Source organism: Tiliqua scincoides, chromosome 2 (assembly GCF_035046505.1).
Source record: "Tiliqua scincoides isolate rTilSci1 chromosome 2, rTilSci1.hap2, whole genome shotgun sequence".
Lineage (NCBI taxonomy): Eukaryota > Metazoa > Chordata > Lepidosauria > Squamata > Scincidae > Tiliqua > Tiliqua scincoides.
The window spans coordinates 17,246,282-17,273,399 of NC_089822.1; the positions used below are offsets into that span (position 1 = coordinate 17,246,282).

The 27,118-nt window shown below is 46.1% G+C and overlaps 1 protein-coding gene and 1 pseudogene across 1 annotated transcript; one reads left to right on the forward strand and one right to left on the reverse strand.

Moving 5' to 3' along the window:
- On the reverse strand, nucleotides 1-27,118 carry C9 (complement C9). Its single transcript, XM_066618222.1, has 12 exons — nucleotides 27,042-27,118; nucleotides 25,270-25,363; nucleotides 21,792-21,936; nucleotides 20,852-21,005; nucleotides 16,279-16,417; nucleotides 12,824-13,042; nucleotides 8,287-8,527; nucleotides 6,671-6,793; nucleotides 4,493-4,674; nucleotides 2,321-2,549; nucleotides 599-787; nucleotides 1-69 (listed from the first exon to the last, which is right to left on the reverse strand). The coding sequence occupies exons 1-11, from the start codon at nucleotides 27,116-27,118 to the stop codon at nucleotides 621-623; spliced, it is 1,770 nt and encodes a 589-aa protein (XP_066474319.1). The 3' UTR covers nucleotides 1-69; nucleotides 599-620.
- LOC136642877 (5S ribosomal RNA) lies at nucleotides 17,846-17,967 on the forward strand (annotated as a pseudogene).

The window sequence follows — 27,118 nt, forward strand, 5'->3', positions numbered from 1 at the left end:
CTTGATGGCACAAATATTGCTGTGTAGATCAAATTGGCATTCAGGCTGTGCTGCTTTCCCCTTGTACACCTACCAAAAGATACAGGCAGTGTTATGAACGGCTGCAAGAGAATTCACAATATAAGAGGAGCCACCATTGACCAAAATTCAACTGATGGATGTCAGAGACAACGGTAGTGCCCTGTCTATGGAATTATCTCCCCAGGGAAACCCACCCAGCATCTTCTCTGGCCATCTTTAGGCAGATGGTTAAGATGTTTTTATTTGGGAGACATTTGGCTGCGGTTTTATTGTATTTAAATATCTGCTGTTTTCATTGTTGTGATTTGATCTATATATTTTTTGACAGTTGTTTGCATTTCCGACTCGTCTGTCTGTTGCTTTTTGGTCTTGCACAAAAAGTGAGATAGAAATGTTTTAAATCAATACACAAAATACGGAGGAGGCAGAAGTGTGTGTGTGTGGGAACCTGTGGCAGCTCCTATCCTTTGCGATTGACTTGATTAGAGGGCCTACAAGTGGCTATTTCACCCTTCTGTATCTACAGTAGACAGCGTGCCTCTTGCAAAGGTATCCAGTATTTAGAATAGCTACAAACCTGCACCTGGTGGTTATGATGACTAGTTCATGTCATCACAGTAGCCCGACTCAGAGTCTGCGCCTACACATTGCTTTCCCCCATCAGCAGGTATAGGGTTGTTACACTGTCTGGTACGAGTGCGTTCTCCTTGCTGACAAGTGGACCAGCTAGACCAGCAGCTCCAACTCCCGTCGATGACTGCCTGGACTGTATTAAGATTGGAGTGCAAATCTCTGTTAGTTGAACATCGGGACATTCAGCATACTTGTATTGCAATTACAAAAACCAGAAAACAATATATGGAAGTCCAGATGACTATGCAATGGGGGAAAGTTAGCATTCAATCCTGCAGTGCCCCAGGAGGCGACATGATGCGGGTGGGAAGGGCAACCTGGTGCAAACCTGCACCCTGGGGTGCCACAGGGGCCAGGTTCATAACTGCCCAGTCCTTCACCCTCACAACACACTCTTTACTGATCTCAGCAGCAGTGTGAGGGCCCCTCTCCCTTTGTTATTCTGCATACAGCTTGGCAAGATTAATGTCTGCTGCATAAGGTTTTTCTTTCCTTCTCCCTGGATAGAAAGAAAGGTGCAGGGGTTAATGAAAACTGTAGTTTTTGTGAGGGCTACTTCCTTTTCAGGTGCCTTTGCAAAGGCTACAACCTCCATCAAACCCAAGCGCAGCAAGCTCCAATATTACCATGCTGCACCCAGAGCAATGGGGAAGAAGCAAGGAAGTAGCCCCCCTGCCCCTGTGCTAAATAAAGCGGTTTTGGGGGATAGGTGGAAGGTTGGTTGGGAAGTGAGGACTGATGAGGCAGGAGACAGATTCTCTGAGCTCTGGTTTGGAAATCACATCTTGGGATTTTGTCTTTTGGGAGGGGGTGGAATTTACAACTCCCAAAATTCATTTTGGAACCTGAATGTGGAGAACCTCTGGGTGTATACAGGTGGTCTGACTTGTTCTAAAGCAGCGATTTCCAACCTTTTTCATGTCACGGCACACTGACAAGGTACTAAAATTGTCCAGGTGCACCGTTTTTTGACCATGGACAAGGCACACCATGCTGCTGGCAGGGGGCTCACATCCCCCAAGGGCCCTGCTGATAGATCAGCTTCCCCTAAACTGCGGAACACCTGCAAACCATTTGCAGCTCACCAATGAGTAGCTGCACCATGGCTGAAAATCCATTCTAAAGCAATTTCTAATGGTCTTTATGACCATTTCCAGGGACAACCAACTGGTGACATATCTGCTTTAGGTGGCAGATTGGTGGGAGGCAATTGACTGGTGGTGTACCATGCACATGGATCCCACTGCCTTTGCCGGCCACCTCTGCCTGTCAAACCCCTTCCCTCTATCCCTCTTTGCCCACCCACTTATCAAGTTCCACAGATGCCACTGTTCCTCCTCCTATTTCAGCTCAAAGGAGTGGATAAGAAAGTGCTCTGAGGAGAGGAGAGCGATTGCACCTGGAGTGTCATGTGGAAGATGTTCCAGACCAACACTTTCTTCTCCTCGATGCACCTTCTCTTCCAGTCCCTTGGCCTTTTCAAAATAGCAGGAGGCAGTGGTGCTAACATGCTACCAGGGAAGGGAATGGGAGGTGCACATGGGAGGACAAGCAAAGGGGCAGCCATTTGCCATGGTGGTTCAGGCATTGGGGGATGCTTAGCTCAGCAGGGCCCCCTTCATCTGAATTGAAACCTTAAGTAATTTCTTGAACTATGGCTGCTAACCTGGTCTGGAATGAGCCGATAGTATCTGGCAGGCTTCTCCCTTAAAAGAAGGGGAGCAGGCACACTCACACCTTCCATTCACCAGTATTACAGTGCCACCATTTTGGCAGAGCTGGCATTTGCATACGCTGTATTCAGCCACATAGTCCTCCACAGCTCTGTCCAGATTTTGTTTCTTTACGTCAGCATCATGTATCGTCACAGGTACAAGCGAAGAGATGGGATAGGGCTGCAGAAAAGATATGTACATGTCTTTATCTTAAGCAATGTGTACAAAATCATTATGTGATTCTACACCTAGGCATTGTACAATCTTCTGTGACATCTTAATATGGGGGTGTCTTTCATTTCTTTTCTTCAGCGGCATAGCTAAGGGGGTGCAGGGAGTAGCAATTTCACCAGGCAGCAAGTTTTTTTTGGGGGGGGGGGGGGACGGGACAACAAGCTGAGCTTGACATTAGTGGCCAGAATTGTGAAAACCTTGGTATGTACCATCATGTTATATCATCGGAAAGGTAATTTAATGCAGAATGCAGTGAAAAAACAGCATTGGAATATCTGCATTCTATCAAACGTTATGGTCAATTAGCCAGAAAATGAAAACACAACCATAGAACCAGAAAGCGGATTTCTTTAACTCAAAACTGACCTATGAGACTGATTGTTCTGAAAGCCAATGAGATGTTATGATGCAGCATGGAACCAATAATGTGTTAATATGAGTCAACTCTCATTTCCATGTTTCATAATACAGTTACCCCTGCTCGCTGGGTAAAGAGTGATGCTTTTTTTTAAAATGATGCTTCTCTTATATTTAGCTGGGGGAGAATAACAGTCCCTCTTCATCCCAGCACAGTGTCTCTAACCAATAAGGGGCACATTTTTTCTTTATTAACTAATTAATTTAATTTGATTTTGTCATGAAGGGGTGGGGTTACAAAATCATCTTTGACCCCAGATAGCAGACAGATGCCTTAGCTATGCCACTGACTGGCGGGAGGCAGCAGAGCAACTGGCTTTTTTAAAAGCCCAGGTACGACATCATTTCTGGGTGTGACATCACTTCCGCAGCATCATTTTGAGCTCAGCACTGGGCTATACGATCATTAGCTATGCCACTGCCTTTATAATTCTTGCACCAGGTAAATATTCTGTTCAGTTCAAAAACATATGGTCTAGCTACATGTATTGGCAGATTGCGGAAGACCTCTTTATGTCAAGGGAGTTAGTGACCTGCACATGTTCTTCCCAATGATCAGTCTATTTTCACAGTTGAGTTAATTTTGGGGTAAAATTGTTGAGTCGCACTAACAGCCCAATCCTACGAGCCACCTGCTCTGCTGGAACTCATGTCCAAGAAGCACAGTGCGCTTTGTGGGAGGCTCAAAGTGTAATGTGTCACAGAGCACAGTCTGGCCACTACCACAACCAGTGACTGGTCTACTGGCGATTGAGCAGCCTACTAGGAGACAAGTGCAAAGTGTTTACACTTCAGTCTGATTGTCCTGACCATAGGATGCACTGGTGGCAGGATTGGACTGCCAGTTAGTTTTAGCACCTGTTAGTAATGATGCCTCCCTAGCCATATCTAGGCTAGGGCACCAGGCCACATCGCAGGGAATTTCATCATACGCTGAATAGTGATTAAACACACTGGGATGTTTCTGGAAAGCAGGGATGTCAAATTTGTTTCATACAGAGGGCCAAAGTGAGCATTCTTGGTGCCTGCAGAGGGCCGGAAGTGACGTCATTAAGCCGGAAGTGACGTCATTAAGCACATGATGGCCAGAAATAGGCACTTTGTTCTCACATAGAAACGCATTAGCTACAAATGACAGGAAGAAAAATGTGCAAATCTTGTTCATATTTTCAAGGTATGAGAGTGCCCAATTATCAAACTGGGAAAGCCCAGTTATAATGGGGGCCGAATAAATTGCTTCCGACGGCTTCATTCGGCCCAGGGGCCTTATGTTTGACACCCCTGGTTTAGCTTTGATATGTATTCGGTCTGTAAATGGTTACAGAATAATGGTGTGTGTGTGTGTGACATATATATACCTTTCTGATGTGGGTGTTTTTATCTGGTTCATTAATAACTATACAATCCTGTGAACACCTCCCATTCCTCTTCCAGATAATATCTGCAATACAGTTAGGATAAAATCCTCATACTTCAGATTTGATCACTGCTGGTGCATCGGATAGCGTGGTGGCCCACTGAACATAGTCCTCAACATCCACAATCTTGGCATCTCTGGTTAGCAGTTCCTTCAGTCTCACTAAAACACTGCTCTTCCCTCCATGGACGAGAGAGATCACATCACGGATAATGCCAGTACTGCTTATGTTGTGAGCTACCGAAGAAAGGAACAAGAAGTGGCTGGTTTAGGGATCAGGGATTCTTTGGATGAGCTGTCCCACCCCAGTTTGATTTCCTTTTGCCAAGAGGATACTAGGAATAAACATGGCTGTTAGGTCAAGTGAAAAGTCCTTTGATTTTTCACTTTTGTTTTCACTTGGTAGAAATGTTATTGTCTGAGCTTTACAAATGTGTCATAACCAGATATACACCCATTATTATTTTAAATATTTACATCTTGCTTTTTTCACAAGAAAACTCAAAGCATAAGAACATAAGAACAGCCCCACTGGATCAGGCTATAGGCCCATCTAGTCCAGCTTCCTGTATCTCACAGCGGCCCACCAAATGCCCCAGGGAGCACACCAGATAACAAGAGACCTGCATCCTGGTGCCCTCTCTTGACGGGAGGGCAGCTAACAGCATGAAAAATCTTAAACAACCAAACCTTCTGCAACACTCCATTTTCATAAATGTGAAGTGAAACAATAATGCAAAAAGCAATCAAAAGAAGAGAGTGGGCAACAAACCATGTGTCATCTCATAAGCAGGAAGAACTACTCATCAGCATATGCTACTCCACCCAAAACCTCCCCTGGATTAGTGTGGCTCCTCATCCTAGGATTCTTGTGAATTATCATTTATGCATGGCAATTATTTGTGCATAAGAACCATCTGTAGTTTTGAGATCAGCTGAAAATGCCCTGATTCAGGTCACAACATATTTGGAGGCCAAACTCTGCTCAAAAGAGGCAGGGCCTTCTCAATTGCAGCCCCAGAACTGTGAAAATGCCCTTTTCATGGGCTCTGCATGTGACAAGCAACCCAATCCTATGGCTCTCGGTGCCCGGAGGAGCAGCAGTGCCAAAATGGCATCTGCTTATCCCACAGGTGCTGGGAAGTCATCAGAGGTCTCCTTGGGGGAAGGGCACTTTCATCCACTCCACCTGAAGAAAGTTGCAGGCCCCACAATGGGATTTGTCAAGCCTGCACCGTCTATTTTGCCAGCATAGACAAGAGAACCTCCATTTTGAGCTTTTCAGCCTGACATGGAGGATAGGATCCAGCGCAGGAACTTCCCGGGCCGGTTCCTCCTCCGCCCCCTCCCCTGCCCCAAAGCCTTCCCCCTCCCTGAAAACCTGCACCGCTGCTTGGCAGAGTGACTTACTTTCATGCGCTCCCACAGCATCTCCATTCAGTTCTGAGACCCAGCATAGTCTGTTGCAGGCGGCCCCTCCTCCCGGGTGCAACTTACCTTCGGGTGCTCCCACAGCATCTCCACTTAGTGCTGAGGCCCAGTGCTGACTGGCATGGGCCAAGTGCCAGCGGCCTACCCTCCCTGGGTGCGACTTACCTTCAACACCCGCAGCATCTCCACTTGGCAATGAGACCCAGGGCTGACTGGCACAGGACCCCGTGCTGGCGGCTCTTCCTCCCTGGGTGTGATTTACCTTTGGGCACTGCCAAGACATCTCCACTCAGCACTGAGCCCCAGTGCCAACTGGCTTGGGCCCAGTGCTGGCGGCCCCTCCTCCCTAGGTGCTGCAGACATGCCATACGGCACGTTTGTGACACCCAGCGCTGGTATTTAGGTAGAACAGGATTGGTTCCTCATTCCCTTTTAACACTTTCCATGCAGGTCAACACACTTTTCTTTCACTTTCACAGTTTCCAGTTAACATTCCATTGTTGAATTTTGCAGAGGAGGAGAGGCTTGCTGATTTTTCTACTTTTCTCATTGTTCTTGATTTTTCTTTTATTGTTTATAATACCTGCATGACTCTTTGGATTTATTGTTTAGCAAGCCTCCTTTAAATCTCTTTTGGGGTGAGAGGCAGTATAAAAATTTAGCTGTTAACGTTGGGCACCTGAGATTTGGCTTCCATGCACGGACCTCTGGAATGCAAGGCCGCACATGAAATAAAATAAAAATATAAAATGTCAAGTTGTTTTGCATCTTTGAATGGAAAGCAATAAAAAAAAATAGTTACCGTTCTTAAGTTTTTCACTTTTGCATTCACCACCTTTAATTTTAATTTTCAGGTCAGAAACATCGGCTGATGAAATATCTAAGTTATAACCCAGGCACCCCTTTACATCCTCCACGGTGAGTCCTGAAAATGGGATTAATATAGACGTTATTAGAATGGGAAAGGAGGGAATGGGGGAATTTGTCATGTGTCTATATACACTTATCTCTCACTATCCACATGTTCTCTATACAGATTTTCATATATATGTACTATGCATATCAATACCATAATTTTTTATCTGTAGCAAAATTTTCAATTATACAGTCCAAGAAGAGGCATCTAGTCTCTGTGAACAGAGACACAATTAAAAAATTGTGCCAGGTGGCTATGTGAGACGCACTGCGTTATGGGTAGTACATACTCATGCTCAGTTTTCTGATTTTCCCTCATTGGTCAGTAGCTTTCAGGTGGTGATGGGCCACTCCTCCTTGTGGTACAACTGGAAACTCCCCATCTTTGGGGGGGCGAGCTGAACACAGACCAATCCGGTGACAGGCCCCTGCGACAGACTGACCAGTTTTCCAATGTCGCATCAAACATGGATTGGGTGAGCATATGCTCCCAAAGAGAAGCTAGGGTCAGTAGAAAAGCTAGGGTTTCCACCACCACCACCACTCCCGCTTCTCAATATTTCCACCTTTGCCCAATACCATTGCCCCTTTCCTTCTTGTGCAGTGCAATCCTATCTTGCGCTGGAACAAGCAGGCCAGGAGGTCTGCGCTGTATCCAGCACAAGATTGGGGCCAGAAGTGGCTCAGCCAGAGGCAAGGGGAAACTCTTCCCCTTACCTCTGGGTAAGCCATCACGGCCCCAATGGGTCTCCTCGGACTTGTGCCACCTCAGGCTTCAAGCCACTCCACACTGCTCAGGGAAAGGGATTGGGATCCAGCATAACGACCTGTGACACCCTGACAAAAATCAAACATTTTAAGCAACCCTATTTTAAAATAAAATAGAAGTAAAAATAGGTAGCTAGCCTTGATTGAGTCCCCTATCTCAGTATTGACGAGAATAGGGTTGTCCAACTTATAATACTATGGGCGTCACAAGTCCCCCAGTGTCACCCCCAACTCTGCTGACATGGAAGTAATTGGCAGTGATGTGATGACCTCACAGTCAGTTACTTCTGGCTTCTGAGCTGCCAAAGTTATATGGCAGGCTCAGGTGGCAGGAAAAGGAGGTGGCAGCAGGGCTTTTTGATCTCCCTGCCACACTAGTCCAGCTTCTTGGAGAACCTAGAATGACACTGCAGGGATATCAAAAAGCTGCGGAAGCAGGAAGAGGTGGTGGTTGGCACAGCTTTTTCAGGGCCACCAAAACAGGCCTCGCAGACCATGGTTTGCACTACTCTGGGCTAGAAGGACTTGCATTGGTTCTCCAAAGTTTCAGACAGGAGTCTTTCTCAGCTCTACCTACAGATGCCTTGGCTTGAACAAGGGACCTCTCCCATGTGGATCCTGTGCTCTACCACTAAGGCACAGCACCATGGGAACAGACTAATTGTGCTGTTTGCCATCCTGTTCCTCCAGCTCAGATCAGTGTGTAAGAGAGGGTCCTTCATGCTGAGTCCATACCTTCTGATCTCATATTTTCGCTGTCCAACACATACAAGAGTTCATATTTTCCTCCCACAGTTCCCTTCCGCGCATAGTGTGTTCCGTGCATTTCGAGAAATTTAAAATACTCTCCTTTGTCGTATGTACTGGGTAAAAATACTATATCCTCAAAGAAAGTGTCAGTCAGCCGGACCCCACGACTTCGCATTTGGAAAGCTCCCAGTTGTATGTCTCCTTTCACGTGAAAAAATATTTGTTGCTGTAATAAGAGGGAAGAGGTTTATGTTCTGTCATTCTGCCACCAGGAAAGCAGGTATAGCATAGTCATTTCACAAGCACCAGTGCAAAAGCACTGAACCATTTACTGGGATCAAAGCAAAGCCTCTTCTGGTTCTTGTCTGAGAATAGCCACAACTGCTAACAACCAAAATAAACACTAAGCTAAAGTAGGTATGTGCATTGCTTTCAAAATGAAAGGGAATGAAAATGAATGTGCTCTTACATCTGGAAAAGCAAGTGAAATTGGCAATGAATGAAAATGAATGGGAATCCATTCAGCTTCACTGAACATTGATTTCAGTGCAGATTCATGCTATCTTCTGACCCTTGTAACTTTCTTTTCTTGGAGATGCTCTAGGGAGGACTTTCCTGCTTTGAGCAGGTGGCTGGACTAGATGGTCTCCAACCAGTGGTGGGATTCAAATAAATTAACAACAGGTTCTATGTCCTAATGACAATGTCCAGTCCCCCCAGTATCCCCCATCAGGTGTCCAGTAGCCCCCCCCCAGTATTCTCATCAATTATCCAGACACCCATGGGTGCACGTGGGACAGGGTCAGGCCTGCTTGGGTCAGGGCTGTTTAGGGGAGGAGGGGTCAGGGTTGCATGGCAGAGGGGGTCAGGGCTGCATGGAGGTCAGGGCTGCTTGTGGAAAGGTGGGTCAGGGTTGCATGGGAGAGGGGGTCAGGGCTACTTGTGGGAAGGGGGGTCAGGGCTGCTTGGGGGTCAGGACTCCACAGGTGTCAGGTTTTCATGGGAGAGAGGGTCAGGGCTTCATGGGGTCAGGGCTGCTTATAGGAAGGGGAGTCACAAGTACCACAGAAAGTACCACTCCAGGTACCTGTACAATTGGTTGAGAAACAGTGTCCTAGTCACTGATCTCGATGCCAGGCAGTCAATGTCAGGAGGTCCCACAAGTACCACCAGAAAGTACCACTCAAATACCACTGGTGGTACCCGTACCACTAGTTGACAAACAATGTATGAGTGTAAATATGATAGTTTCACCCTCATACATTTCACTGCAGATACAATATTAATTAACCCAGTCATTTTTGCCCAGTCTACAGGTGTACACATTTGTTCCCTGCTGCAAATATGCAACATTGGGCAGAAATGGTGTAACTACTCAAAACATTCTCCTCCAATTAGCATGAACTGCTGAGGACTCTGTGAGATGAAATCAACTTCATCCATATAAGTTATTATGCTGTAAAGAGGCATGACGCTACTCACATGGTTAATCTGAGCTTGCTTCACATGGAGTTGTCTATATAGTTAAAATCAGAATACAAATGCCCCTTTAACCATAGATTAAGGGACACCCCAGATTTTAAAAAAATGAGGAAATATACTGTACCTACCACCAGATGCATAAAAATATAATTAACACCCTGAGGCAACTCTGAGTATAATTCAAGGATGCTCAAAGGAGCCAATCCCCTTCTGCATTTCATTAACAAAACTCTCCCCCACAGCTATTGCTGGAGAAGGAAGATGCCTGCAATAGTAACCATGACAGAAACAGGACTGGGGGGTCAGTCACCTAGAGTGAGGCACAAGAAGCAGCCTCCCTCCCACTGCTCAGCCCTTCTGCAAATCAATTGGGGGGGGGTTTAAATGGGGTTAATGGAGCCCACCCCAAGAGCTGACAGGAGCAGGGGTGGGGGAGGAAGCCCAAGAGGAGCCTGTGGGGTGCTGCTCCCTGCCTAGTGCAGAAGAAGTAGCAACAAGTAGGGACTCTGCTCCTCTCCTCAGCCCCAGTGCGTTGCCCTAGTGAGGAGGAGGAGAAGGAGGAGGAGGAGGAGGAGGAAGGCGGCTGCCCGTGTGAGGGCAGTTTTGAACTACCCGCCCTTCCCAACTGCCTTGGCTTCCCCTCCTCCTTCTCCTAGGAGAGGAGCCAGGCAGGCAGGCAACACAAAGCAGAATAGAGTGGGGGAAGCCGCAGTCCCCTGAGGGAGCAGGCAGGGCTCCCCTTCGCCAGAGGGTTTCAGAAGTCAGTCCCATTCTACTTAATGGGGCTTACTCCCAGGGAAGTGTGGACAGGATTGGTAGCCTCACAGCCCCAGCCTATGCCAGTCTCCTCAGAAGTCAGTCCCATTCTACTTAATGGGGCTTACTCCCAGGGAAGTGTGGACAGGATTGGTAGCCTCACAGCCCCAGCCTATGCCAGTCTCCTCAGAAGTCAGTCCCATTCTACTCAATGGGGCTTACTCCCAGGGAAGTGTGGACAGGATTGGTAGCCTCACAGCCCCAGCCTATGGCAGTCTCCTCAGAAGTCAGTCCCATTCTACTCAATGGGGCTTCCCACCCCATAGCATCCTCCCCTGGGCAGCTGTGTGCGTGCTGACCCCGGATGGTGTGCATCTCAGGCTGCAATCCTGTCTACACTTTCTTACCTGTCTACACTGTCTTACCTGGGCGTAAGCCCCACTGACTATAAGGGGGCTTACTTCTGAGTAGGCATGCCTAAGCTGGGGCTCTCACTTCTCCCTGGGAAGAAGCCTGAGAAGAAGACTTCTTCCCTGGGAGGAAGCACTGGTGGGAAGTTTGCCGCTCCCCCTCGCGGCCCTCCCCTTCCCCCCTCAGCAGGCGCCCCCAGTCCCCAGAGTCGCTTCCTTCGCTCATGGCCAGGCAGCATGCTCTGCCTGCCTGCCTGCCTCCCTCCCAGCACTGGGACCCCCCAGTGGGTCCCAGCGCTGCTCGCGAGGGTTCCTCTGGGGTGGGGGGAGCCGTGGCTGCCTCCAGCCGCGCCCGCGCAGGCTGCAGGCGCCTCTGTGAGGAGTGCAGTGTGCGCCAGGCTGCCGGACTCTTTGAGAAGATGCCCGGGACGTGCAGGGACGCGTGGCAGCAGCCTTGGGTGGTGCGGGGTGGAGCGGGCTGGGGGCACAGCATCCCGCGGGGCTGCCCCAGCCAAGGGGGAGCCAAGAGACCCACCTCTGCCCAGGGTGAGCAGCTGCCGGAGCAGCAGGCTGGAGAGCGAATGGAGAGGGTGGCGCTTTGGAAGAGGGGGCGCAGGAGCAGCTACGCTGTGGTGTGTGTGTGTGTGTGTGTGTGTGTCCGTCCAGCTCTAGCCAGGGGCAACCCCACGCAGCAACAGCTTGCGCGCACTGCAGAGTTGGCGCCCACCAACAGCCCTACAGGCTGGCAGGAGGCACGCTGGGCTGGGCTTGAGAGGCGCTCCGGAGCCTGTGCAGCGGGCAGGTGCAGCAAGGCTCTCATAGGGACCTTTCAAGGCGCATGCTCCCCGGCACCAGGCACTCAGCTGCGGGCAATTGGGTGCCAGCATGAGGCCACATGGTGCGCAGCTGCCATTCCAGACCCTGTGAGCGCCGCAGCCAGCGCTCTTTAACAAACGGTTCGCAGAACCAAGACGTACAATAGGAAACGGTTCTACAGAATAGGCGCGAACCGGCTGAATACCACCACTGTCTCCAACCCTTTGACCTTCTTGCTGGCACAATGCACTGTGGCAAAGTGCTTTATGATGCTTTTGCAACAGCGTGAACAGGTGAAACTCGTCTTCCACCAGTGCCGGGGGGGGGGGGGGCGCAACAGGATTGGGCATAAGTAGAGCAATTGGTTGGCAACCTTCAGTCTCGAAAGACTATGGTATAAGCCTACAGCACCCGGTATTCCCAGGCGGTCTCCCATCCAAGTACTAACCAGGCCTGACCCTGCTTAGCAGTAGAGCAAGTAGAGCAAGTGGCAGGAGAAGAAGAAATGACATTTAAAGGAAGAAATTTAAAGTTGAATTTTTTTGGTTATAATTGTAATGAAGAGTAATTATTGGGGGAGGTGCCATGACACTCTCTGCATTTTAAAGTTTACCACTACATGGCTGGACACACTAATATCAAATCCCCTGAAACAGCGACATCTCTAGGGGGATGTGGGGGGTGCAGGCCACACTAGGTGATGCACTCGGGGGTGGTGACGACACCACTACTGGCCAAAATGGTTAAAATTTTGGTTTTTTTTGAATAATACCATCATGTTATTTATCATTCAGTGTGGAATTGCATGCAGAATGCAATGAAATAAACCACGTTGAAATATCTCTATTCTATCAAAGGATATAGCAAAAAACCAGAGGGGGGCAATGGTGCATTACTACACCCTCTGCATGGGAGGAGGTCTGTCATGGGGGTGACACTCTGGCGTCCCACACCGAGTGATGCAAACCTTAGTGTAGCCATTGCCAGTACATGACCGAACACACTAATATCAAATCCCCTAGAATAAGGCACAGCATTTCATTTTTTCACCACCATACCTTTCCTTTGGAATTCGTCAAGAATTGACTTAGACTTCCATTTTTGTAAAAGCTGTAGCTTGCATCGATACTCAGGGATGTACCGCTGTCTACCTCAGTAGGCTTAGATTTCAGGGAGAAGCTAGCCTCAAAATGCTGATGTTTCTCTTTGTACAGTTCTTTCACTGCAGTCATCTGGTCCTCATAGAACTCAGTTGTGAATCTTTTGTCTCCTTTTGTCTTTGGGAAAGAAAATATAATATACACTGTAATAGAATAATATATATTGAATTAGACAGAATAGCTTGAAAAGTTTGCAGTAGAGTGAACAGAGATAAAGTTTCCACCTCTAACACTAGAATTCAGGGACGCTCAATGATAATACAACATATAATGCTGTATATGTTCACACAACATGTAATCTGCTACAGTAAGATGCAATGGTGGCCACTAGCTTTGAATGATTTAAACAGGGATTAGACAAATTAATAGATAACATTGTATATTAGCCTTCATAATTAAATAGGGATTAGACAAGTTTATAGATAACAGTGAATATTAGCCTTGATAATTAAATAGAATGGCCAGGTTTTTTTTAAACACAAAGTTTCAGAATTCCCTACAAACAGGAGGAAACACCGTTGCTTGTGAGCTTTCTAGAGCCATCTGACTAAATGCTGTAAGAAACAGGATGCTTAGATGGGCAGGAGGTCTGGTCTAGAGGGTAGAGCCTCCATTTGCCTGAAGATAACATCCACAAGGTCGCCAGTTCGAGACCACGGGCACCGTGCGACCTTGAAGCAGCTGACAAGCTGAGCCGAGTTATTCCATCTGCTCTGAGCATGGGAGGATGGAAGCCAGAATGTGAAACCAGATTAGAAAGAAACATCTGAATGTTGTGGTTCTTGAAAGATAGAACCTTCTTTCAATTGTAAAAATCCCTACGGGAATTTAAATAGCCTGCCTATGTAAACCACCTTGAATAAAGTCTTGAATAAAGACCAAGAAAGGCGGTATATAAATACCTGTATTATTATTATTAGACGGATCCTGGGTCAAATCCAGCAGGGCTCCTCTTATGCTTAATTAGCATGATGATGAACTGGCAAATGGTGTTAAAAGCAGTAGGGTAGAACAGAAACTCAGTAAAATAAAGATGTTGCTAGAAACTCTCACAGCAGACAAAGAAAAACTTTGCTTGAAGAACAGGATAGTACATTTATCATTCCCTCCTATAGACCTTTGTATCCTTGATGGTGGAATGGTGGGCAAAAATCCCCTGGGGGCTGGGGATAAGAATAGGCCCTCAGTTTGGTTGTACGTACTTGTCCTAAGAGGTGACTAAATAGCAACCGGGTAGATGGGACTCGTCAGCCTGGGAAGGCAGCTCATCTAAGAGAAGGAAAACTCTGATCCCAAACATCCACTGCCTTGTGGCTACATCCAGTTATGGAAAAGGCTTCAGGAGTCAACCTTGAGGCAAAATCTGGAGCCGGAGTCCCTGAGGCAGTTCATGGCTGAACACAGTTATGTTCTGGCAACTCCTGCGACGCCGCTGGAACCAACCATATTGGGCTCTGCCTTTCCATTGGACCATTTCAGTGACGTGGAGAGGGGGGATTTGCTGCATGGGTAACAGTCTATCCTCCATATCTATTTTACCCAGGCTCCGCGCACTGGAGAGGACACTCTGTTCCAGAACCACCATTCAGAGCGCGATACCATAGTCTTCCGAGACTGAAGGATGCCAACAACAACCAGGTGGGCAAAAATTCACCAGGTGCAAATTTTCTACCACTGCAGATGCACACGAGGAAAAAAGCTGCACCTGCTGAATTTTTGCTTGTGGTCCATTTACCTCAGTGATTCTTCAGCTGTGCGGCCTGCACCCCTAGGGTGTGTGTGAAGGGAGTTCAGGGATTGCAACAGTAGCTCCCAGACTTAAGAAAACATTTGCGTTGATATACAATTTGTTGAGAAGCTGAGGATAACTTTAAAAAAAATTGAATTGATCCTGACTACTGATGGCCAACGAAAACCAAAAATTATATTTTCTTCTTGGCCACAATATTTATTGTTTTTGACCTTGTCATTGACTTTTCTCATTACATTTTTGATGTCTTCAAACCATATGAAGTGAACAGTTCTTTTTCTTTCCTATGATTGAAATGAAATGTTACTTTTGAAGTTCCACTTTGGCCATATATTTTCACTGCCATTTCAGGAAAGTAGCCAATAATAATAATAAAAATAATAAAAAAAAAATGTTTCGGGGGTATGAGCAGTTCCATTTCTCTTGGGGGTGCATGAGGTACAAAAGGTTAAGATCCTCTGATTTAACTGGACAGTGTATCATGGTCTTTGACGACATGAAAACAAAGGAGAAAATGTACAGTCCAACAGCCTGAGCCAGCAGTATTCTCCCCTCACCAAAACAGCTGAATCAGTGGGGTGCTAGCAGCATCCCACAGGGAGTTGTGGGTCCTGGAGACCTCCCTGAGGCAAGAGAACACTTGTTCCCTTCCCCTGGGGCAAGCCTCTGCTGCCCTGATGGGTCTGTTAGGAAATGCACCAGCTACTCTTGGGTGCGTTAAGTGGACCCAGGTAGGAGGATCGAGGCTGGAACTTACCACTGCTGCAGCTAGTACCACCCACTTCTTGCCAAGATACCCCCTCCCCTCCCCACCCAGTTTCCTCTCTATTCTGCCCCTCCCCTTTTGCCTACCTCCTCTCCATCACCCATCCCCTGCACTGACTTACTGGTACCAGGGCTCTCACAGTGGCCACTGCCACATGGGCCTGGCTACTTGTACTTGTGGCGACAGCCAGGTTGTGCTGTATGATGCCCTACCATTTGCAGCGGCCATAAAAGCGCACCAAATTGCCAGAGTGCACATTCTGGTGACACATCGGCCCAATAAGATTGGGCTGCAAGCCAAGTTATTTTGAAGAAGCTTACAGCCCAATCCTATGCATGTCTACTCAGAAGTAAGTCCCAGTAGAGTCAATGGGGCTTATTCCCAGGAAAGTGTGGATAGGATTGAGCTGTTAATTGACAGCTGTGTATCCCAACAATTTGGAAAAAAACCAAACTGAGTTCTTTTTCGGAATGAGGCATTCACGGGAATTCCCCAGTAGCCTTCTGAACAATTGAGAGTGCTTAGGGTCATTCTCGCTACTCGTGTATGAACTGCTAGTTCAACTTATCCTGTCTCCTGATGCTGTTATGACATGGCAGTTCCCCCACTTTCACTGGCCAGGAATTTACAGCAGGTGTGGGAAAATGATGTCAGGGCTCAGAGAAAGTTGGACTCATGTTAAGCAAAGAAAGGAAGGAACTTATCAGGAAACTTCTGACTTGGGTAGTAGCCTTTTGTCCTTTGCAATGAGTCATTGTGCCCAGAAGCACTTACTTACAGCAGCTGGGCACTGCACAAAATAGTGGAAGGCACCCCAGTTCACATAAAGAAACTTACGTCATAATTGAGCACAGCAACATTCCATGGCTTGCGATAGTATATGCCAGTATTTCCGTCACGGACTCTGTCACAGAGTCCATTGTAAAACTCGTTGTAAAATGGGCTCTCCTTTGGTTCCATTCCTAGAACGTTGAGACTGCAAAAATACCAAAAAGGGTATTATTCTGCATCCTGCTGATTCAAAAATTGTTGTTATTATTATTATTAACAGTATTTATATACTGCTTCTTATATGCTGTTGGTACCATTAAGTCTATTTGTAGATAGATCATGCCTCATTATCCCTGGGGGTTCTGTTCCCAAACCTCCAGTGGATAAAAAAAAAATCAGTGGATAACAAATCAGTGGAAAAACAGCTTTAAAGACCCACTTCCATGTTTCTTGCTCCTCTGTTGTTGCCCCAGAATGCATTGGTATAGATGCTATACTGCATTCAGCCACTAGATGTGGTGAATAATAGAATCTAATGGAATGAAATTATAATTATTTAACAGTGTGAAGTTAGGAAATTGGATTTTGGTGCTTTTCTTCCTTGTTACAAGGCATTTAAAGGAGGACATCAGTATCAGTGGTGAGTCAAATCAGTGGTTAACAAGTAGATACCGAGGTCCCACCTGTAACAAAAAAGGTTCTCAAAAAGCTTTACTTTGCTATAAAAAGGAGCGAAGGGTTCCCTATCTCAAAGGAGTTCATAGTTGAAAAAAATAAGATAGAAAGAAGCCATAAGCAAGAACCCCTGGAAAAGATGCCTTGGGGAAATGAGTGGGGGCAATTGTTCTGACCCTACTGTTAAATATAAGAGAACCATAATTTTATCATGATACCGTTCATGTAGTGTATATTTTCAGAAAGGACATAACTGGAAAAATAACATCAAACTGAGTATTACTGTATTCCCCCCCCCCAGGCATATGAAATAATAGCCACCCACAGAATTAAAAAAAAAAAAAATCCAATTTTTTTTTAAGACGAGAGTGGGCAAACCCCAGTCCTTGGGCCATTTGCGGCCCTCAGGGACCCCCAATCCAGCTCACAGGGAGCCCCCAGTCTCCAATGAGCCTCTGGCCCGTTGGAGACTGTTGGAGCCCGCGTTGGCCTGCGCCTGCTGGTAGCGACCACCAGATGCAAGGTGCATGCAGAGTTAGAGCAAGGCCTTTTATAGTCTTCAAGTGTTTTCTGCTTTTTTCTGGGCATTATTTTAACCCCCCCCCCCATTGCCTCTGAACAACGTATGTCTCCATGTGTTTCTGGCTTGGTCTGTATGTTTTCACTGCGCAAGAGGAGTGTGCACAGTGGCGTCACTAGGATTCGCGTCACCCGGTGAGGGAGGCCTGCGCATCAGCCCATGCAGTGGGCGGGGCAACACCCCAGGTGGTGTGCGTGGTGATGTACCATTGTCCCACCCCCACTGGTTTTTTGGCAGTACCTTTTGATAGAACACAGATATTTCAATGTGGGTTGTTTCACTGCAATCTGCATGAAATTATGCATTGATTGATATATAACATGATGGGATTATTCCTCCAAACTCTGATTTTAGTGATTTTGAAATCTTGTAGAGTCACACAACAGCAATCCTGTTACCCTGCACATGCCCAATCTCATCTGATCTTGGAAGCTAAGCAGGGTCAGGCCTGGTTAGTACTTGGATGGGAGACCGCCTGGGAATACTGGGTGCTGTAGGCTTATACCATAGTCTTTCGAGACTGAAGGTTGCCAACCAACCAGAGTCACACAAACACATACACACACATGCACCCCATCTCAACTTACTAACACCTTATTGCAGCAGTTCTCATACTTTTAGCACTGGGACCCACTTTTTAGAATGACAATCTGTTCAGGACCCATTGACATGGGGATGTCATGGCCAGAAGTGACATCATAAAGCAAATTAAAATTATTATTATTATTATTATTATTATTATTATTATTATTATTATTATTATTATTATTGACAGTATTTATATGCTGTTTTTCAACTAAAGTTCACAAAGCAGTTTACAGAGAAAAAAAACCAAATAATTAATGATCTCGTCTGATCTCAGAAGCTAAGCAGGGTCAGGCCTGGTTAGTACTTGGATGGGAGACCACTTGGGAATACTGGGTGCTGTAGGCTTATACCATAGTCTTTCGAGACTGAAGGTTGCCAACCAATGGCTCCCTGTTCCAAAAGGGCTCACAATCTAAAAAGATGCAAAAGAACACCCGCAGACGGCTACTAGAAAAGACACTGCTGGTGTGAGGTGGGCTAGTTACTCTCCCCTTGCTAAAAAGAGGAGCACCCACTTGAAAGAGTGCCTCTTACCCAGTTAGCAGGGGTTAAATTAAAATAAATTATAAATAGTTAAATTAAAAAGAAAGAAAGAATTAAATAAGGGGTAGCCAGTCCTGTTCCACCAAGTGAGTTTCCTCTGTAGCCTGCCTGCAATAACCCCCCCCCCAAAGAATCAGTGAGATTCCCAGCCCTCCCCAGTGCCCAGTTTAAAGTCCTTCTATTTCAAACACATCAATACAAAGACCCACCTGGCTTTACAAGTCTGAGAGCCCAATCCTATGCCTGTCTACTCAGAAGTAAGTCCCATTAGAGTCAGTTGGGAAAGTCAGTCACTTTCCCAGGAAAGTGTGGGTAGGATTGGGCTGCGAGGGAAACTTTGCAAGTGCAAAATAGAAAACATTCCCCTTACCAGTTCAAGCCTCTTTGTTGGCCGTTTCTAGTGGGGGGGGGGACTGCCTTCTGTGGCTTTTGTTGCACTCCAGTCCCATCCGATCGGGACCATTTGGGTGTCCTCATATTCCCCTTTGCCTGGCCTGACCACCAGCCAAGCCACGTCTCCTACTCGTGAGTAAAAGCTACCATGAGGCTGCTTCACTTCCCATAGGGCTCCATACACACGCAGCTGGGGGGGGAGGGACCTCCTCCTTGGGTGTTTTTGGGGGCTGCATTCATTGGATCAGGACCATTCTGAGTTGGAGTCCCCTCAGCCTGCCCTTTTGGATGGAGCAAGGCAAGTGCGCCTACATGCGAGTAAATGCAGTCACATGGTTTCGCTTGCTTACCATAGGGCTGAATAGGGACCTCATTCTCGAGTGTTTCTTGGGGGCTGCATTTACTGGATCGGGACCACTCTGGTGTCGTTGGATTCCTCTCAGCCTGCCCTTTCTGATGGACTATGGCAAATGTGCCTACTCATGAGTAAACGCGAGATACGGCTCACTTTCACTTTCCATAGAGCTCCATGCATTTTTTCCTTCCGGTTTTCTGGCCATAACTTTTGAAGGAAAGGAGCTATTGCAATTCTGTTTCTTCCACTGCACTCCGCTGGCCATTCCGCATCCAACGGTGTATGGCATATGCGGTAGCTCCTAACGCCGCAAAGTTAGCAAGTCCTCCCCCCCAGGGCACATCCCCCCCCGGCGTGTCACCCGGTATGGCCTGCACCCCCCGCACCCCCCACACACCCCTAGCGACACCGCTGTGTGTGCAATAGGCAAAAGTTAATGGTTCTCATGTGGTTCTACATCCCTGTATTATAGTTCTCATGTGTATTCTAAATAAGCTTGGTAAAATTCATTCATTTGTATAAGTTTCATCTCTAATGTATTAATTTATGTAAATTTATTCAAATTTGAATGTAAATTAATTCCTTTTTTCCCCAGCACCGGACATAGGGTCAGAGACATGATGTGGCCCTCCTGCCAAAATGTTTGCCCACCCCTGTTTTAAGAGAAGCCAAAGCACCTAGCAGTTAAGAACAATCATAACAAAAAGAAATGCAAACCTTTACCTTTGCCATTGTTGGCTTTATAGAATGATGCACACCAGGAATCAAAAATCAGAATGACACACATACACAGCTGCTTTGGACTGGAGGTCATGTTTGGCAATGATATATGAGAGGGGGCTCAGCTGCAGGAAATTAACAGGGAGTAGATAGCAGAAGTGGCTCTAAGTGGAATGCTTTAAGTTGCTTCATGGTAAGCTCAGCATGGAAACTTTTCCACAAAAGAACTTATCCTCCTGGCTCCCAAAGCATGAACTGAAGGCACACACTTGGCTACTTTGATGAGGCTAAGCACATCTGGATCAGGTTTGTGCCTGGACGGCAAACCACCTATGCATACCATGTCAAGGACCATGAAAGCAAGGTGGGATATCTATTAAAAATAAATCAAGGAAATCATGCAGAAGGGAGCTATACAGGAAACATTTTTAACTCTCAGAAACAGAAAGGAAAAGTGCTTTTCTTTTCCTCCTTGTTTTCAATAGCTAGCACCTCAGCAGTGCTGCTCTGTGGCTTTGTCATAGTTTTGGAAATGTCAGAAGTGAGCGCAAGATGCATATATTCCAGAGGAAAGCCTTGGGATGTTTGTGAGCCATAGGTTCCACATGTGCAGCCAGACCCTTGCAATGTTATAAAGATGTTTATCTGTGTTCTCATTTCTCTACATGCATGCTCAAAATGTGGGTAATGAAGAATTAGAAGAGACCTACAGGTCAATAACTTCCTCTGCAACTGATTTGCCCCAGTGCATTTCATGGCTATCTCAAAGGCTTTCTATAACTTACCCACGACCAGCTGTCCTTCCAATCTCTGAAACATCAATTATACGATCGCGACAGGGTGGACGGGGATCGACGTCATCACAGTCATCTTCATCAGATAAGTCGCCACAGTCATCTTCTGAATTACACAGCAGCCGCCTCTTAATACAGAAGTGTCCTAAGGATAGAATAAAGAACCTGACTAGGATTGGGTTGAATGTTAAAGAAAAAAATATTTTTAAAAGCGAACCTGTAGCAACAAAATAAACAAGCTCAAATCCCAAAAAAGCTTGATGGAATGAATAACTTTTCACCTGACACCTAAAGGTTGAAATAAAAGGAGTCCTGGCAAATCTCTCAAGGGAGGAAGTTCATTGGTGCTACCACTGAAAATGCATCATCATCTTCAAATTTATTTACATTTATACTCTGTCTTTCCACTAGTGGTTTCTGAGACAGGCAACATGCAAATTAAGATAATGGTAGAATAAAGTATGAAATAAAGCAGACTGAAATCATCAGTGGAAACACCATCCTTCCTCTTTAATAAATAACAATAATAATAATAATAATAATAATAATAATAATAATAATAATAATAATAATAATAATAATAATAATAAAAATTCCAAATTACATCCCACCAAGAGCTGGGAAGAATCAGAGAACTTTCACTGGGTGACTAAATTATAATAGGGTGGCAGCCAGCACCAGGCAAATACATAGCTGGGGTGCCATGATAGAGAAGTCTTTCTCTTGTCTCTCACCCATGTAGCCTTCAAAGGTTGGGGGCACCTGGACCAAAGCCTTAGCTGACAACTTCAGTACTTTGGCAGGTATCTGCGGGGATATTTTGCAGAAGACCTAGTCATTGCTGACAGCAGTAGCAGCTGAAGTGAATGGCAGTATTCACTGGTTGACATGAAGCACTATTCTCAACCCATAATGCAAAATTAGCACCTACCATTTTCACACTTGAAGTCATTGCCACAATCAAGATCTTCTTCAGGGCAGGGAGTGTCTGGGACACATTTTCGCCGGTCTCCCAGAGCCTCTAAGCATGGTCTCCCTCCGAACTGCCCAAACCTCAGGACACTCCTTGAGCGAAACTTTTCAGAAGATACAAGAACAATTACAAGTGGTCAATACTCATGAAACGATGTACATTTCAAGTTGTATGCCAAGCAATTTAAAATTACAAATCTGCTTTATACTGGTCCATCTAACTCCATATTGTCAACACCGACTGGTAATATCTTTACAGGATTTCAGAGGGGGGTCTTTTCCAGCCCTATCTGGAGGTGCCAAGGGTTGGACCTGGAACCCGCCACATGCAAAACTTGTGTTGTGCCATTGAGCAGTATCTCCTCCAAACCATCATGAAAGCTAGGGGGAAAAATGCTGAACAAAATAAAAGGGATGCAGTTTTCTTGCCTCTCTACACTGATTTAAGAAGCCCATTATTCAGGAAGCTGTCTTCTCTGAATGTGTCTCAGTTTTTCATGGATGATTTTGTTAAACTCAAAGCCAAGTATTTCTAAGGAGAAAGTATCAAATAGGGAAGTAGGTGGGTTTATGTGTGAATTTTCCTTTCTGGTTTCATTGTAAAATATCTAGTTTGGTTTTGAAATCACCAACAAAAGCCTCTTCAATCAGAAAAAAAACAGGCCACTTCCACTTGTCTAGCACCACTATATTTTATCTTTTCAGTTACTAAAAATTCCCAACTCATAGAGACTACCAATGGACCAAAGATGGCAGTTGTATCTAGAGCCATGGTGAAAAGGGTGGAAGACCCAGGTACACATGCCATACTTCAACAGATAATACTGTACTTCTGCCTCTCTTCCTTTTGTTGGCCATTTTTCAGGTTGAGGTAGGTGATTGATGATTACCTCGCAATCTTGAAGCTCTGCTTTTGGACTGGGCAGAAGAGGGAGGAATCTCATACCTGAGCCCCAGATACAATTATTTAACTAAGTAAGATCTGGACATGGAATGCACCTTCTTAACAACCTCCTTGTATGAACAAAGGAGCCTTATGAACTTGGTTCTTTCCCATTCATTCCTAAGAGGCTATTAAGGAAATACCTTATTGTTCTTTTACTCCTCTGGTTTTGCTTGCCATTTGAGGGGAAACCTTTAAAAGCAAAACATTTTCATCATCTCTCGTCTTTTAAGTAGTTGGTAGATTTTGTCCCCATATTTCTGTTTACCAGTAGGCGACACTCTTTGTGTTATCTTCTACCAAATACAATATACTGTACAACTTTGTACAGTACGTACAACCAATAAGTAAGAGTTCTTTGAACCATCAGAATAAAATGCTGAGGGTGGAAGAGAGATCTAGGCAACCCAGCTTTCAACACTGGCGTAAGATTATCATCCAACAGTTCCAATGAATAATTCCTTGGTGTTATTTTGATGATTATCACCAAAGTTCATGAAAACCTGGTGGCCATGAACTCTCAGAAAACAGACACCGTTTTCCTGACAGCTTGCTCATAAAGACCAAACCAATCAAAACTCCTAACGACCAAACCAGTACTGAACTGAACAATCCTGAAGGACAATTTGCCCATCACTAACTATGACGTTCCAGAATATAAAGAAAAGCAAGAAAGGAGCAGCATTGCCAGAAATCTTCATAATCCAAGATACACTTTTAGGGTGCAATCCTAACCCACTTTCCAGCACTGACATAAGGGCAGTGCAGCTCTGAGGTAAGGGAACAAACATTGCCTTACCTTGAGGAGGCCTCCATGACTGCCCCCCAACTGCAGGATGCAGCACACGTCCCATTGGCGCAGCTATGCCAGTGCTGGAAAGTTGGTTAGGATTTGGGCCTTAGTTATATACTTATAGTTCTTAGCAAGGTGTTTGAGACAGACCTTACAACATATCACTCACTCACTCTTTGCATACCTTGTACAAACAGCAAAATGAGGTTCATTAAGATCCACCAAGAGCTGGTGGGCTGTATTCAGCATGGTGAGTCAGAGGTTGTGCAGGCCCGTAGTAAGAATAACCAAGCTTCAAGGCAGGGCTGGGCCAAGACCTCCTGATACCTGAAGTGGTGTGTCAAATACTGCCCTCCCTAACCCAATGATGTGTCCGTTTCTCTCCAGTGGTCTACCTCAGTACTCTCCTCCTCTTCACATTTCCTCTTCCTCTCTCCCCCCTCTTCCTTTTCCAGTCTAGGGAGAGGAAGGTGATCAAGGAGCAGAGGAGGCAAATGTTCACCTTCCACACACCAATCTGCTGCTTGAGGTGACATATTCAGTTGGCCTTATGGATGGGCTGGCCCTGCTTCATGGCAATAACCATCTCCTGCTGTTGCTCACTGTAACTGGTAGTCAGTGACAGCATATTGCTTGTGAATCCAGACAGGTAGTAGCCATGGTTAGACCTTCCTTGTGAATCCAGACAGGTAGTAGCCATGGTTAGACCTTCCTTACTCTATGTAGTTGTTTAACCTCTTTTTTTAAAGGCTTCTAAGCCATCTTGACATAGTCAATTTCATAACTTAATTACACCCTGTGTAAAGGGTATTTTTTCTGTCTGCCTGAATGAAGCACCCATACCTTTCACTGGATACCCCTGAGTTTCCTGGGAGAACAAGCCCTTCTTAGCAGTGGTGTCACTAGGGTTTGCATCACCAGCACAGAAGGCCAGTGTGTCAGCCCCATGTTGGAACTCCTCCCATGCAGAGGGCAGGGCAACGCTCAGGCGGTGGGTGCAGTGATGTACCATTGCCCCACCTCAGCTGGGTTTTTTTTTACTATACCTTTTGATAGAATAGAGATATTTCAGTGCAGTTTGTTTCACTGCATTCTGCATCAAATGATATATAACATGATGGTATTATTCACAAATACCAAGATTTTAAAAATTTTGACCAGTAATGGTGTCAGCCCCATGCACAACACCCAGTGCCGCCCACACACACACACCCCCGCACCTTCCTAGTGACACCACTGCTTTTTAGTCCTCAAAAGGTGATTGCTTATGGGCAATTCACACTACTATTTGCTTATTTCAAGGGTTTGTAAGTCCCCTCCCAACCTACCCTTCCAGTTGCACTACTCTTTCAATCATCTCTCCCCCCCACTTCAGTTGAGAAGTGTCCCTTGCAAGGTAGACTTGAGAGGACTGATGACTCAGATGATTTTTGTTTGTTTGTTTCCACACCAAAAACAAATAAAAAAACCCTCTCCCTCCCTTTGTCATCCTATTATGGGTCTGGGAAACTTGTGGTGAGGAAGGCAGCAGACTCTGATTGGGATTTGGAGTTCTATCAATGACTCTGAACGGGAAGGCTCCGTGCTTCACTGCTGTGGCTTGTACGGTTTGGTAGACCTGCACAGATATGCCTAATCCTTTTTCTAAAGTAATATAAGCTAACAAGATATGACATGACATGACACACGTCTGTGCCTTACTCTTTCTTTGGCACATGGATGACATGGTCCCCATTCGCTCCAGCGGCTCAGCAAGCAATCAATGGGGGCTGGTGCATCAGCTTCTCTTGTCGCCCTTGGATAGAACAAAAAATTGCATTGTTTGGTAAACTGAAATAAACAGCAATCTATTGTAGTCCTGCAGGGTATGGTGTGGTCTCATACTACAGGGATGCATGTGTGAACAACATGAGCCTGTAGGCTGGTCACATGGGTCTTCCCCGTATGATTCAGGATGTGAAGGAAAAATGAAAATGAACGGATAATTAGCACTTTGATAAGAGGAAGGTTGCAGGTTGGATAGTAAGGAAGTTCCTCGAAGGATAGAATTGCATCATGTTGAAGCAACTCCCATATGAAGGTACATCCAGCACCAGGGATCAGCCACGGTCCCAGGCACCAATGCCCACCTGCTGACAGTGAGGAGCAGAAACAGACACTGCCACCTCTCAACAGCAGTGGAGGCTGGGTTCCTTTGAGTAGGCGGGCCACCCGCCTCTGGGCTGTACTATGCCATTGCCTGTGGCAGTGGTGGCTCCTCCCTCTTTCTGAGGTGTCCTGGCAATTCTTTCACAGATATATGGCGGACTTGGGTGGGTGGACGGGTGAGCAGCAGTAGCAGTACTTGCTCCTAAGAGCAGTTTCTTCTGTTCCTGCTCTCCCTCTGGCTGGAGTGGGAATTGGGCCCACTACGGAGAGGGGCAGCTGTTCCTTGTGGTTGTCACAACTAACACAGGGCACAATCCTATCCAACTTTCCAGCGCCGATGCAGCCACAGTGCAGTCCTAAGGTCAGGGAACAAACATTCCCTTACCTTGAGGACACTTTCATGACTGCCTCCCCACCACCAGATGCAGCTCACGCCCCATTGGCATGGCTGCATTGGTGCTGGAACGTTGGATAGGATTGGGCCCTCACTCATCTGCCCTGCTGGGCCCAATCCTCACCACCACCACCTAGATGGTAAAGCGGTGCTACTCCCTGCACCTCTTACTTACACAGTCAAAGTCTGGAACTGGCATGGGAGGAAGCAGCAACCTCCTCCATTGCCACCTGCCCTCTTCTATTGATTGGCAACCTTCAGTCTCAAAAGACTATGGTATAAGCCTACAGCACCTGGTATTCCCAGGCAGTCGCCCATCCAAGTACTAACCAGGCCTGACCCTGCTTAGCTTCCAAGATCAAACCATTCTGCAATTTGAATAGCCAAGCTTAGAGGAGATGCCACTGAACCGTGTGAGCCTCAGAACATTTGACCACTCAGGGAACTGGGGAGCACACAACATCCCGCTATCAGTGATTTTCAAAGGTCCTCTTCTGACTGCACACTAACCTCTCTGGTCTTCACCTCTTCTGATGTCACTTCCAGCTTTTGGCAGATTCTTCCAAGGTTCTGCAGCTTTCTTTCTAGAGCAACTATCTGCAGTATCAAATTGTCTGGGGAGACGGACAGACAATTCATTACTACACACAGTTGGTCTAGAAACAGAGCCACAGACCCCGGGAGGGTTTTTCAGCAATTTGTCAATCGCTGTGCTCCAAACTCCTGCAGCACAACTGTGTCTTTTTTGTGGCATTTTTGAAAATTACTGCCCTGGATATTAAATATGAAATGGAAAATAGCTGGGATAATGACAACTAAATTCCTCACTGATTCTAACTTGTAAGAACAAAACGGCAAATCCCATGTCTGCTGCTCTGTGCAAAACTGGCTTTGTAATGAGGGTGGGTGAATTAGATCAAAAGTTCCTTACCTTCTCTCCTGTGCTGAGACAAAACTATTTGCTTCTGAGATGCACAGGACCCCTAGCAGCAGCCAAAATGCTTGCAT

Bases quoted from the DNA above. Each gene is read 5' to 3' on its own strand.
- C9 (XM_066618222.1), bottom strand. From the start codon at position 27,118: ATGCAAGCATTTTGGCTGCTGCTAGGGGTCCTGTGCATCTCAGAAGCA. The intron at 25,364-27,041 runs GTAAGGAACTTT...GTTCTATCCAAG, and splicing joins GTCTCAGCACAGGAGAGAAG to GGCGACAAGAGAAGCTGATG. The intron at 4,675-6,670 runs GTAACTATTTTT...TTTCTTCGGTAG, and splicing joins AAGTGAAAAACTTAAGAACG to CTCACAACATAAGCAGTACT.